Genomic DNA, 13285 nt, shown 5'->3' with positions numbered 1-13285 from the left:
TAATCTCCACAATGGCCACAATACCCAGCAATATGTTTGGAGGAGAAAAGATGAGGCCTTTAATCCCAGGAACACCATACAGTCAAGCATTTTGCTGCCAATGGAACTGGTGCTTCACAGAGAGGAAATGGGACAAAAAGGAGGATTTCCTCCAAATTCTTCAGGACAACCTAAAATCATCAGCCTGGAGGTTATGTCTGTGTGCAGTTGGCTGTTCCAACAGGACAATGGCCCCAAACACACATCAAAAGTGGTAAAGGGATGGCTAAATCAGTCGATATATATATATATATATATATATATATATATATATATATATATATATATATATATATACATATATATAAGTTAATAATTCATAACATCATTTATTCATCATTTTTTGAGCAATGACCATTAAAAAAAATCCCACTAAAATGATTGGTGATCCAAAAGGACCCCCTCATGAACGTGTTAAAAATAGGTCATACAATTGTTTTCTTTTTATTTATTTATTGATAACACTTAAGTCTCAAGATCCAATTCAGATCTATCCATCAACAATAAATGTTTATTGTATTTTTACAAAATATTTTATGCCCTTTTAGTTTTTTTGGGCTAATACACAAAATATGCAATATTTTCTCAAATATATTTCATTGATTTTGATGTATTATTTTTGAGCAATGACAGCTTTTAACAAAAAAAAAAAAACAGTTTTTCTCATTACATTTCACCTGTTTGCTCTTGTATTCCACTTTTTTGTTTGTGTTTTTATATGGGTTTTTTTAAATAGTGTTATTTTTTATTTGTTGTTCCCCGATAAAAAATGTTTTTTTTTTGGACACCCCTGTGGTAGTGATTGATGTTCATAGATTTATTGCAGTAAAAAAAAAGTGTCTTACTGAGTGGATTAGATACCTCCAAATTGAGGTAGAATAAGCTTTAGGTTTGTACAAAGTGCTAACTCGTTGACACACACTGATGATTTAATAATTAATCATGATCAGCTTCTCAATAGCATTGCATGTAAGAAAGTGGAAAAAAGATGTTTGTCCACCAAGGGGCGTGATTTTAAAAGATGAAGACCACTTATTTGGTGGTTATTGTTGTACCTTTTTTTCATAAGCATCACTTCTTAAAGAAATAATATAAATGTGATTATTTCTCTTTCCTCCAGAAGTCCTGCTGCTCGGTGTTGACATCGGAGCTGAATCAGCGCTTTGGCGGCGGAGGCGAGGTCACAGAGCAAGACACCGCCGACAAAAGCAAAGCCTAATAACAAATCCCAGCTTTCATACGACAAAACTGCAACTCTGTGCCGCTGCATTCAAACTGTCTCACTCGTTTCCATAGCAACCGTTTGTGGTTTAGTGTGTTTCATATCTTTCCGACAAATCTGAGCAAACCCACGGAAAACAAGGAAAATCAGCGACAGGTTGTCAAAATAAAAGGTCAGAACCGCTAACCCTTACTTATTATGCTAACAAGTGTAGTTATGCAAAAATATTACATGAACTTTCAAAGAGTTGTCACGGCAAGGCTAACCAGGAAGAGTTCATCATGAATATCCATTTGATGTTCAACAAGTGTTGAGTAAGACAGTGTTATTTTGTATGTTTTTATACTCGGAAAGTTTTACAGACTTTGCCTTTAGCATATTGCTAGGATTGTTTAGCGTAGTTTGCTGACATCCACTGTAAACAACAAATAAAAATACTTTTCAAAGAAAAGTGTCTTCTTTGTCCTCTTTAGTCATCCGTAAAACACACTGTTAACATATGTAAACTGTCCTTCAAAAGAGTATTACAATTAAGTTGCATTAGATTGATTCACATCCGATTCGCGATTCGTGTTAATCCCGTTTCTAAATCTTCCAAAATTTTTCTAAAATCGTAAAAAGAAATAAAAAGTTTTTATTAATATAAAAACATTTTGAACGATGTTTTTAGTCTGGATGCATAAAATAATGAGTTCACCTCAGAATTACAATTCTTGTTTATCCCCCATTCTAAATATTTCCAAATTTTAAAAAATTGCAAAAATAAAACAAATAAAAAAACAATTCTTAAAATCAATTTTTTTGAAGGCCGTTTTTATTCTGGATGCATAAAACGATTCACATCAGAATTGCAATTCTTGTTCATCCTGATTCTATATATTTCAAAATTTAAAAAAATCGTAAAATAAAATAAAAAATAAAAAAAAAACATGTTTATTTTTTATTTTTATTAAAGTATATTTTCTTATAGGACGTTTTTAGTCTGGTTACATCAAAAAAATCGATTCACATCTGAATCACGATTGTTGTTCATCCCGATTCTAAATGTTTGATAATTTTCAAATATCGTAAAAACCCAAAAAAAAAAAAAAAAAGTTTTTTTTTTTATTAGAATCTATTTTTTAAAATGACATTTTTTGTCTGGATGCAGAAAACATTGATTCACTTCCGAATTGCAATCCTTGTTCCTCCTGGTTCTAAATATTTCATAATTATTAAAACATTGTTAAAAAAAATAACTAAACATTTAAATTTTTTTATTAAAATGCATACAACCGCGATTCTTGTTCATTTTGATTCTAAATATTTCATAATTTCCAAAAATCGTAAAAAATAAAAAATAAAAAAAACTTTTTTCATTCAGTTTTTTTTAAAGAACGTTTTTAGTCTGGATGCATTAAAAAAATCGATTCACATCTGAATTGCAATTATTGTTCATCCCGATTTTACATATTTCATAATTTTTTTAAAAATCGTAAAAAAACTAACAAAAATGTATTTTTATAAAAAAATATATTTTTAAAGGAAATTTTTAGTCTGGATGCATAACAAAATTGATTCACATCTGAATTGTGATTCTTGCTCATCCCAATTCTAAATATTTTATAATTTTCAGGAATCGTAAAAAAAATTGAAAATATTTTCTTTTTTATTATTAAAATAACTTTTTTTAAAGGACATTTTTAGTCTGAATGTATAAAAAAATAAAAAGATTCACATCCAAATCACGATTTATGTTCATCCCGATTCTAACTATTTTGTCATTTTCAAAAATCGTAAAAGAAAACAAAAAAATAAATTTTTAGTAGAGGTGCATAAAACATCAATTCACATTCCAACTATTGTTCATCCTAATTCTAAATATTTCATAATTTTCAATAATTGTCAAAATAATAATAATAATAAATTATATCAATACATTTTTAAAAAGACATTTTAGTAAGGGTGCTTCTAAAAAATTGATTCACATCCAAAATGCGATTCTGGCTTATCCCAATTTTGAATCTTTCATAATTTTCAATAACTGTACAAATAAAAAAATTAAAAAAAAATTCTTAAAGAAATTTATTTTTGAAAATGAAAAATTTAGTAGAAGTACATTAAAAAATGATTCAAATCCGAATCACAATTAATGTACATCCCAATTCAAAATATTTTGTGATTTTCAAAAATCGAAAAAAATATTGTATTTTTGAGAATATATTTTTTAAAAAGACATTTTAAGAAGTGGTGCATAAAAAAATAATTCACACCTGAATCACAATTGTTGTTCATCATGATTCTAAATTTTTCATCATTTTACAAATATTTGTGTGTGTGTGTATACATATATATATATATATATATATATATATATATATATATATATATATATATATATATATATATATATATATACAGTATATATAGATATATAAATATAAATATATATATATATATATATATATATATATATATATATATCCATCCATCCATTTTTTCTACCGCTTATTCCTTTTCGGGGTCACAGGGGGCGCTGGCGCCTATCTCAGCTACAATCGGGGTACACCCTGGACAAGTCGCCACCTCATCGCAGGGCCAACACAGATAGACGGACAACACTCACACTCACATTCACACACTAAGGCCAATTTAGTGTTGCCAATCAACCTATCCCCAGGTGCATGTCTTTGGAAGTGGGAGGAGGCCGGAGTACCCGGAGGGAACCCACGCATTCACGGGGAGAACATGCAAACTCCACACAGAAAGATCCTCAGCCTGGAATTGAACCCAGGACTGCAGGACCTTCGTATTATGAGGCAGACGCACTAACCCCTCTGCCACCGTGAAGCATATATATATATAAATACATATATATATATATATATATATATATATATATATATATTTAATAATATAATTTTATGTAACATTTAACAGTGAGCTATTAACTCTGCTGTCCAGTTATTTATATATATATATATATACTTTTTTTCTTGTAAGAATCCATTTTTAAAGAGATGTTTTTAGCAGGGGTGTATAAAAAAAAAAAATCGATTCGCATCCAAATCACGATTCTTGTTTATACCAATTCTAAATCTTTCACAATTTTCAAAACTTGTTAAAAAAAAAATATATATATACATATATACACATATATATATATATATATATATATATATATATATATATATATATATATATATGTATATATATATATATATATATCCCGGGTCCGTCTAGTCCTCGGTCTCCCTATAAAGTCTCTGCTTTGTGTGTTGTATTTTTGTGTGCGTGGGAAGACGAAGAGAAAAACCAGGCAAGGAAGCATAGGAACTGGGTGGAGTCGTCTTTATCTCAATTCTTCACCTTAGAAAAGGACATGGAGTTGTCGAAATACAAAATATGTCACACTATAACACTTTATATCTTCTAACACAATCAACTTCTCTCATCGTGACCAGTAATATACCCAGCAGGTAACGTGTGTGTGTGTGTGTGTGTGTGTGTGTGTGTGTGTGTGTGTGTGCGTATATGCGTGCGTGTAGGCATAAATGACTGAGTGAGTGTATAATCATATGAAAAGAACCAAAACATGTCCTAGCATAACATGTTTCTGGGCTAACACACACACTGGCACAAAAAGTTAACAAAATCCCCAGTCTCTTCACAATTTACAAAACCCCCACCTTAATATAACTCTTAGTCATCATATTTTGTGAATAAACCGGCTTAATAGTGCAAAACAATAACTTTTTTACATCTTTTAACTGGGGAGCCTGGTCCCTTCATGCTTACCTTAGAAAAGGACATGGAGTTGTGACCTAAGATGGCCACAACCAACAAAGAAGAACATTCACAGACAACAGTACACAGATCACAAAGTGGCGCCCCCTGGCGGCTTCCCTAACAACTGTCCCAAACTTCTGAAAGAACCTCTGCAGACTCCCCACATCAGTTCACCTCCTTACACCTATATATATATATATATATATATATATATGTATATATATATATATATATATATATATATATATATATATATATATATACATATATATATAACCCCAAAGGGGTTGGCTCGGAAAGCTGCTTGCCTCCAAGACCTCTCCTTCTTCTTCCTTCTATGCCACTCCGCTCTCCTCAAGATCATCATCCACACACAACCTTGAACTGCTGCCTCAAGCTCTTCAGTTCCTGTCTGAGCTCTGTTATTAATGGTGTAGGGAGGCTTTTCTTCCAGCCGGAACCTCTCCGCAGCTAAATTGATGAGGACCGTGGTCATCGTCTCCAGACGTCGTTCAGCTCCTCCTTCGGCTGTTGCCCCCAAGTTGGTGTCAGTGTCCTTCCCCTTACTGGTATGGAGCCACTTCACCCTAACAACGTTCTGATGTCAGGTGCTTGCGTCACCTGGAGGCTGCGGGCACTGCGGGGCGACTCCAGGCCAGGCTCCTCTTGCATTTCACCAGACGTAGTTCCTGTGCGCTGTGACTCTACCGCCTTCTGCACACATGGTAGATCTGAAAGCCATGTCGGTTCTTGCATATCTTGCCACATATGCATTCCATAGTTGTCATCGTGTTTCCATTGCTGTTTGTCGTCCTCCGTTGGTCCGTCCTGGGGGATTCTCTTGTGCTTCCCCACTCTTAGAAATCCCTGTGGGTATATCCCCTGTAGTTTGAATACTAACTTCTGGGTTCTTCGTCTCAGAAGACGCTTCTCTGGATGTTACCCTTCACTGCCCGGTGCCGTATTTCCAGGCTGTCCACCGTTGAATGTGTCATAAATTAATTTAAAGTAAAATCCTCTTTATTTAACTAATAAACTAATTATTAATAATAATATAATTATTTCACATGTTGGTTATTTATTTCTCAATTTAATAACTTGTTTCATGAACGTGTGTGTCAGCACTTTATGAATACCACACCATACCAACTTTATTTATAGAGCCCTTTAAAAAACAACCACAGTTGAAGAACAAAGTATCTGTCAAACTAAGCTGTCAAAGTCAGTGGGCGGGTCCTAACACCTGATTGGTTACTACCACTTAGCAAAGCGGAAGAGTACTGGTCAATATCTTGGTCTAAACGTGCGTAAATAACTCTAAAAACGGTAATAAATTGCTAAATTTAACTGCTACATGATCCGGGTCAGCAGGTCCTGCGTCCACACACTCCACAAATATCTACTGACAACTCCCCAAAAACTACGATTATATCCTCCTAAGCCGCCATGTTTTCAAAACCTTCCAAGCAATCATTGGATGAGATTCCTGTTTGCTCCGCACACTGACTTTGATGGCTGGCTTTGACAGGTAATGGAAATATTAATTAAAAACAATAAATGCATTTTTTTAAGACAAAAATTGTAATCTGATGTTGATGCTCATACAGTGTCAGTTTATGTTTTGTTCGTTATTTTTTGTTTCATAAATGGAAATTGAAAAGCAACAAACGATTGGTTCATTTTGATCTAATTTTAAAAAAGATTAAAAAATACATTTGAAAAAATAAAAAGTGTGGTGTTGTATCCCCCGTCGGAAAGAACAGATGATCATTGATCAACAACACCACTTTTTCAAGGGGGCAGTCAACGAGCTTGTCTTATTCGGTTCTGGTGCCAGAAAACAAAACAAAACATCTGCTATGGTCAATTTTTCCCTTTCTGCTGACTGATTTTTTCTATTTTTGCTATGTAAAATATAAAAACATGAACCAAACCTATTTTATAGATGTAGTTATTGCTTTTACCCTAATTAAGAATCAACCTTCCATTTTATTTTTTATACTTCAAAATTTAATATAAATACATAAAAAATTTAAATTAATTATTTGGCTTTTGGGGGGGGGGCGCAACCTTCTCATTGACTTTTCTGTTGCTGTTCTGCGGTTTCACCACTTGGCTGTGCTGTTGTAACTGTTTTGGCTAAATGCGCAGTATTCAGAGTTCAATGAACTCTTACAGATTAAACAACCCTTTGGAATAATAATTACATGTTGTAATACTTGAACTGTTGAGTGTGTCTTAACTTTAATAACCAACAAAATAAGATTCCTGGTTGGTCAAACAAATTTTAATAATCAGAAAAAAATACTGTAGTTAATATACACACTATTCTACTAATTTCATTATTTTACTAATTTCGGTCCATTGGCAGATTTAGGCTGGAAAAAAATCCTGTCGTGGTTGTGGTCACACATAATATTAGTGCTGTTGTGATGCTGGCGGCCTGACCCCGGGATGCTGAGATGGACGTCAAAGTGCATATAAAGAGCTCTACACATTGTAAAAGGTAGGAACAGAGATAGTAATAGCGGCAAAAAAAAAGCACAAAGTCACAACTGCGACTGAACCGGCAACTAACTAACCACAACTAATTCCCAGAGGTGGGTGTAGTAACGCTCTAAATTTACGTACAGTATCAGCAATTTTGGGGCCAAGGTGGAGAAGAACTCTTCATCTTTGACAACAGTAACAGAGCAATGTGGACTGAAAACGCGGATGCTAGCAGTTAGCACGCTAGTTAGATAATGTCAAGTTGCAAAAAACAAATGCAAAATTAGCTAAATTTAATTTAGCATGCTAACTTTAAAATGTTAACGGTTGACATTTGTCAAGAACAAAAATAGGACTCTCAGGTGTATACGTGCAAAATGATCGAACAAAACTTTTAGTATGCTAATATTAGCATGCTTTTTTTTTATGTACAAAAACATTTATGACAATGAGGTCTATAACTGCAAAAAATGTATTTAAAAGACTATATGATAAAGTTAGCCTGCTAACAGTCAGTATGTGTCAAATACTAAAACACGCGTCTGAGATACCTGCAAAATGAGATGAAAATACCTTTAACATGCTTGTTTTTAAGTACCAAAATGTATGACTCAACGGGCTATATCTTCCAAAAGTTCTAAAAAAGACATCATGCTAACATTAGCATACAAACAGTTGATATGTTTTAAACACCAAAATATGACTCTGCGGTATATACTCATGCAAAATGAGTATGTTAGTGTTAGCACACCAACAGCAAGTGTCAAGTACCAAAATATATGAATTAAAAGTGTTTACCTGCAAAATGAGCTAAAATAACTAGCATTCTAACAGCAAGCATGTGTCTAGTAACAACATTTGATTCAGGTGTATAGCATGCCTTCAAAATTAGCTAAACAAATACTTGCATGCTAACAGTTAGCATTTGTCAAATACCTAACTATGACTCTGAGGTGTATACCTGCAAACTGAGCAAAAAAAAATACTAGTATGCTAACAGTTAGCATGTCTCAAGTACTAAAACATGACTCTGAGGCGTATACATGCAAAATTAGCATAAAAAACTAGCATGCTAACAGTTTGTATTTGTCCATCCATCTATCTATTTATTTCCTACCGCTTGTCCCACTCGGGGTCACAGGGGATCTCAGCTGCATTCGGGCGAAAGGTGGGGTACACCCTGGACAAGTAGCCACCTCATCCCAGGGCCAACGTAGATGGACAGACAACATTTACACTCACATTCACACACAAGGGCCAATTTAGTGTTGCCAAAATATGCCTCTGAGGTGTACGGTATACCTACAAAATGATCTAAAAATAACTAGCATGCTAAGAGTTAGCATATATCTAGTACCAAAATCAAACTCTGAGGTGTACGGTATACCTGCAAAATGAGCTAAAAAAAATCTAGCATGCTAACAGTTAGCCCGTGTTAAGTACCAAAATATGACTCCGAAGTGTACAGTATACCTACTAAATGAGCTAAAAAAAAATTGCATGCTAACAGTTAGCATGTGTCTAGTACCAAAGTATGACCCTGAGGTGTAGAGTTCACCTGCAAAATGAGGTTAAAAAAAAACTACCATGCTAACAGTTAGCATGTGTCTAGTAAGAAAAATATGACTCTGAGGTGTATACTTGCAAAATGAGCTAATAAATAAATGCAAATTAGAGACGACAGGTTTTAAAAGAGGATGTTGGCAAGTGCAAATGTCCTCTGGCTGTGTGAAAGGACCTGCATGTGAACCTGCTAATCAGCTGCCGGACTCATTGATTTGGTGTCGGCAGGAGCGGCTGACAGGAGGAGGCCGAGGAGCCGGGATGGAGGAGGATAGGTTGCAGCCATGAGGGAGGGAGAGTGCAAAAAGACAAGTATTGATTTGGTGGCAGGCAGCTCCTGACAGCTGCGCTAAGATAGCACACACTCGCTCTGCCAGTCTGCAGCTCAGCCGACAGGGAAGTGTCGAAGAAGATTAAGCTGTAAATCCCACAGATTTCCTGCCGCCCCCTCGGTGCCTCAGACTCCCGTCTTCCCATCCCCCACTTCCTGTTCTCACAATCCTAACCTTCCTTATCGATGCAAATTCTTTTGGATATGAAGTAGGGATGTGACGTTCGCGAACGAATAAAGTCTTTTGAACAGCTCTTTTAGGCGGACGATGAGAACCGATTCCCAGGTGTGAAGGACACTTAGCAGTAATTGAACTATCCATCCATCCATCCATCATCTTCCGCTTATCCGAGGTCGGGTCACGGGGGCAGCAGCCTAAGCAGGGAAGCCCAGACTTCCCTCTCTCCAGCCACTTCGTCTAGTTCTTCCCGGGGGATCCCGAGGCGTTCCCAGGCCAGCCGGGAGACATAGTCTTCCCAACGTGTCCTGGGTCTTCCCCGTGGCCTCCTACCAGCTGGACGTGCCCTAAACACCTCCCTAGGGAGGCGTTCGGGTGGCATCCTGACCAGATGATAATTGAACTATATATATATATATATATATATATATATATATATATATATATATATATATATATATATATCCTAGGGGCGTGGTAAAATATCGATTCAAATACGAATCGCGATTCTCACGTTGTGCGATTCAGAATCGATTCTCTTTTTTTTTTTTTTTTATCAATCCATAAAACCAATACACAGCAATACCGTAACAATGCAATCCAATTCCAAAACCAAACCTGACCCAACAACACTTACAGTAGAACTGCAATAATATATAGTGCGCGTGCGTCGATCTAGACGGCCGCTGCTGCAGTTCGCTCCGTCCTTGTCTCTTGTTTCTGTTCTTTGTTCGTTTTTGTACTTTTTACATTTTTACATTTACTCTACATTTACTTTCTATCAAGTCGTGCCCTTCTAAACATGCAGTTTAGAAGTGTTTTGTTCGTCTTACTGACGGTGGGGACGCTACTGACGAGCTTAAGCGAGCAACAACAATGGAGAGGCTCTTTCATCTACACCAGTTGTTAGCGGCACCAGTTATTAGCATCCATCTAATGGACCCGGCGCTAACTTAACCAGATCCCGGAGGAGCTAAAAAGGAATTATGGAGGTGCTCGTGGATGTCGGGGGAAAGGGAGACGCTCGAGACAGAAGAAGGCTGAAGCGAGGAGGGAGAGAAGAAGATATAAGCCATATCTTCCTTCCGTCGTCATGGGTGCACTCTTTGGCAAACAAAATGGATGAGTTGTCGGTGCTTGCCGGTAGTCAGAAAGAATATCATGAGTGTAGCCTAATGTGTTTTACTGAGACGTGGCTGCACAACGATGTTCCGGAGAGAAACATCTCTATAAACGGCTTTGAAATGGTGCGCGCTGATCGGGACCGAACCAACGGCAAGCAGAAAAGAGGGGGTCTTGCTTTGTACATTAATAAAAAATTTTGTCATCCCATATTACAATAAAGGAGCGCCACTGTGACCCGAATATAAAGATGTTAGTAGTTGGACTCAGACCAAATTTTTTGCCCAGGGAGATTCCGCATGTTTTAATGATGGCAGTATATATCCCCCCCTCTGCTAACGCTGCAGCTGCTAGTGACGTCATCCACAGCTCCATAGCCAGACTACAAACCCAGCACCCGAAAGCTCTCATCCTCATCTCAGGAGATTTTAACCATGTTACTATGGACAAATCACTACCCAATTTCACTCAGTATGTCAGCTGCCACACCAGAGGAAATAAGATCCTGGACCTGCAGTATGCAAACATCAAGGATGCGTATAGCTCCATAGCACTCCCAGAGCTGGGCCGGTCAGACCACAACTTTGTTTACCTCAACCCCTGTTATGTGCCTCTGGTCAAAAGACTGCCTGTGACCAAAAAAACTGTGAGAAGGTGGTTAGAAGGGGTCCAAGAGACACTACAAGGCTGTTTTGAGGTAACTGACAGGCAGGTGCTGATGGAGCCTCACGGTGAGGACATTCACGGGCTCACAGACTGCATCACAGACTATATCAACTTCTGTGTTGACTCAACTGTTCCATCAAAGATGGTCACCTGCTACCCAAACAACAAGCCGTGGGTGACCAAAGACATCAAAGCCCTACTGAATGAAAAGAAGAGGGCATTCAATGCTGGTAACAAGGAGGAGGTGAAAAGAGTTCAGGTGCTGCTGAAGACCAAACTCAGGGAGGCCAAGGAGAACTACAGGAGGAAGCTGGAAGGGAAGCTGAAGGATAACAACATTAAGGCGGTCTGGAGAGTTTTGCAGACCATCACCGGCCTCAAACAATCGGGGGGTCATGGGGTGGACGGGGACAAAGAGAGGGCCAATGAGCTAAACAGGTTCTTTAACAGGTTTGACGCAGTGGCTCCGACGAGCTCCTGCCCCCCCCCCCTCAAAAAAATAACATGCCAGCCGGGCCCCTGGCAACTTCAGCAAACCAATCCACCCCTCCCTCCCCGTCTCACAGCCCGCCAACACCAATGACTAGCCCTGCCACTTAACACCTCCCCCTCAGAATGATGACTTCCCCTAAAGCTAAATAGGTTACACACAGGCAAGGCCGCGGGTCCTGACGGTGTGAGCCCCAGGGTGCTCAAAGCCTGCGCCCCAAAGCTGTGTGGTGTGTTCCAGCACATCTTCAACATGAGCCTTAGACTGCAAAAAGTCTCCACACTGTGGAAAACCTCATGCGTGGTCCCCATCCCCAAGTGCACGCGACCCAGCACATCAAAGGACTACAGTCCGGTGGCGCTAAACTCCCATATCATGAAGACCATGGAGAGGTTGGTCCTGGAACAACTCCGCCCTACAGTCAAGCCCCAACTGGACCCACTCCAATTCGCCTACCAGCCACGACTTGGAGTGGAGGACGCAGTCATCTACCTGCTGAACCAAGCCCACACCCACCTGGACAAACCTGCAAGCATTGTGAGGGTCATGTTTTTTTGACTTCTCCAGTGCTTTCAATAGTATACTGCCTGGGCTACTGGGTGTGAAGTTGGAGAAGACGGAGGTGGAGGCCCCCTTGGTGTCCTGGGTTGTAGATTACCTGACTGACAGACCACAGTACGTTCGACTGCAGGATTGTGTGTCTGACAGGTTGGTCAGCAACACCGGGGCCCCGCAGGATACAGTCCTCTCCCTCTTCCTCTTCACCATTTACACCACCGATTTCCACTATTAATCAGAGTCCTGCCACCTTCAGAAGTTTTTTGATGACTCTGCGATAGTGGGGTGTATTGAGGATGGTGATGATGAGGAATACAGGGCACTGGTGGAGGACGTTGTCACATGGTGTGGAAAGAACCACCTCCAGCTCAATGTGACAAAGACCAAGGAGCTGGTTGTGGACCTGGGAAGGAGGAGGAGTACTTCAACGACCCCTGTTACCACAGGGGGGTCGATGTGGACATGGTTGAGGATTATAAACACCTCGAGTACACATGGACAACAAGCTGAATGGGTCAAAACACGCTGAGGCCCACTACAAGAAGGGACAGACCCGCCTCTACTTCCTCAGGAGGCTAGGATCCTTCAACGTCTGTACAAAGATGTTGAAGATGTTCTACGAGTCGGTGGTGGTGAGCACTTTCTTGTATGCCGTGGCTTGCTGGGGCAGCGGGCTAAAAGTGAGGGACGCAAACAGACTGGACAAGTTGGAAGAGAAGGCCAGTAATGTGGTGGGAGTGGAGCTGGACTCTCTGGCGGTGGTGTCAGAGAGGAGAAGTCTAGCAAAACTCCTAGCCATTATGTAAACACCTCCCACCCACTACACTCGGACCCAGGGACGGTTCTAGGCATGCTTAT

General features: G+C 38.6%; 1 protein-coding gene across 1 annotated transcript in view; it reads left to right on the top strand.

The window, feature by feature from the left end:
• Window positions 1-1712, top strand: part of si:ch211-251b21.1 (uncharacterized protein LOC571720 homolog) — a 54692-nt gene extending 52980 nt beyond the window's left edge. Inside the window, exon 10 of the mRNA XM_061903121.1 lies at window positions 1160-1712. Coding sequence (XP_061759105.1) covers window positions 1160-1258 — 99 coding nt within the window. The 3' untranslated portion in view covers window positions 1259-1712. The remainder of the gene's footprint in view (window positions 1-1159) is intronic.
• The last annotated feature ends 11573 nt before the right edge of the window (window positions 1713-13285 follow it).

Source organism: Nerophis ophidion, linkage group LG06, assembly GCF_033978795.1.
Source record: "Nerophis ophidion isolate RoL-2023_Sa linkage group LG06, RoL_Noph_v1.0, whole genome shotgun sequence".
In the NCBI taxonomy this organism is placed as follows: Eukaryota; Metazoa; Chordata; class Actinopteri; order Syngnathiformes; family Syngnathidae; genus Nerophis; species Nerophis ophidion.
This window is presented reverse-complemented; position numbering and strand designations above follow the sequence as displayed.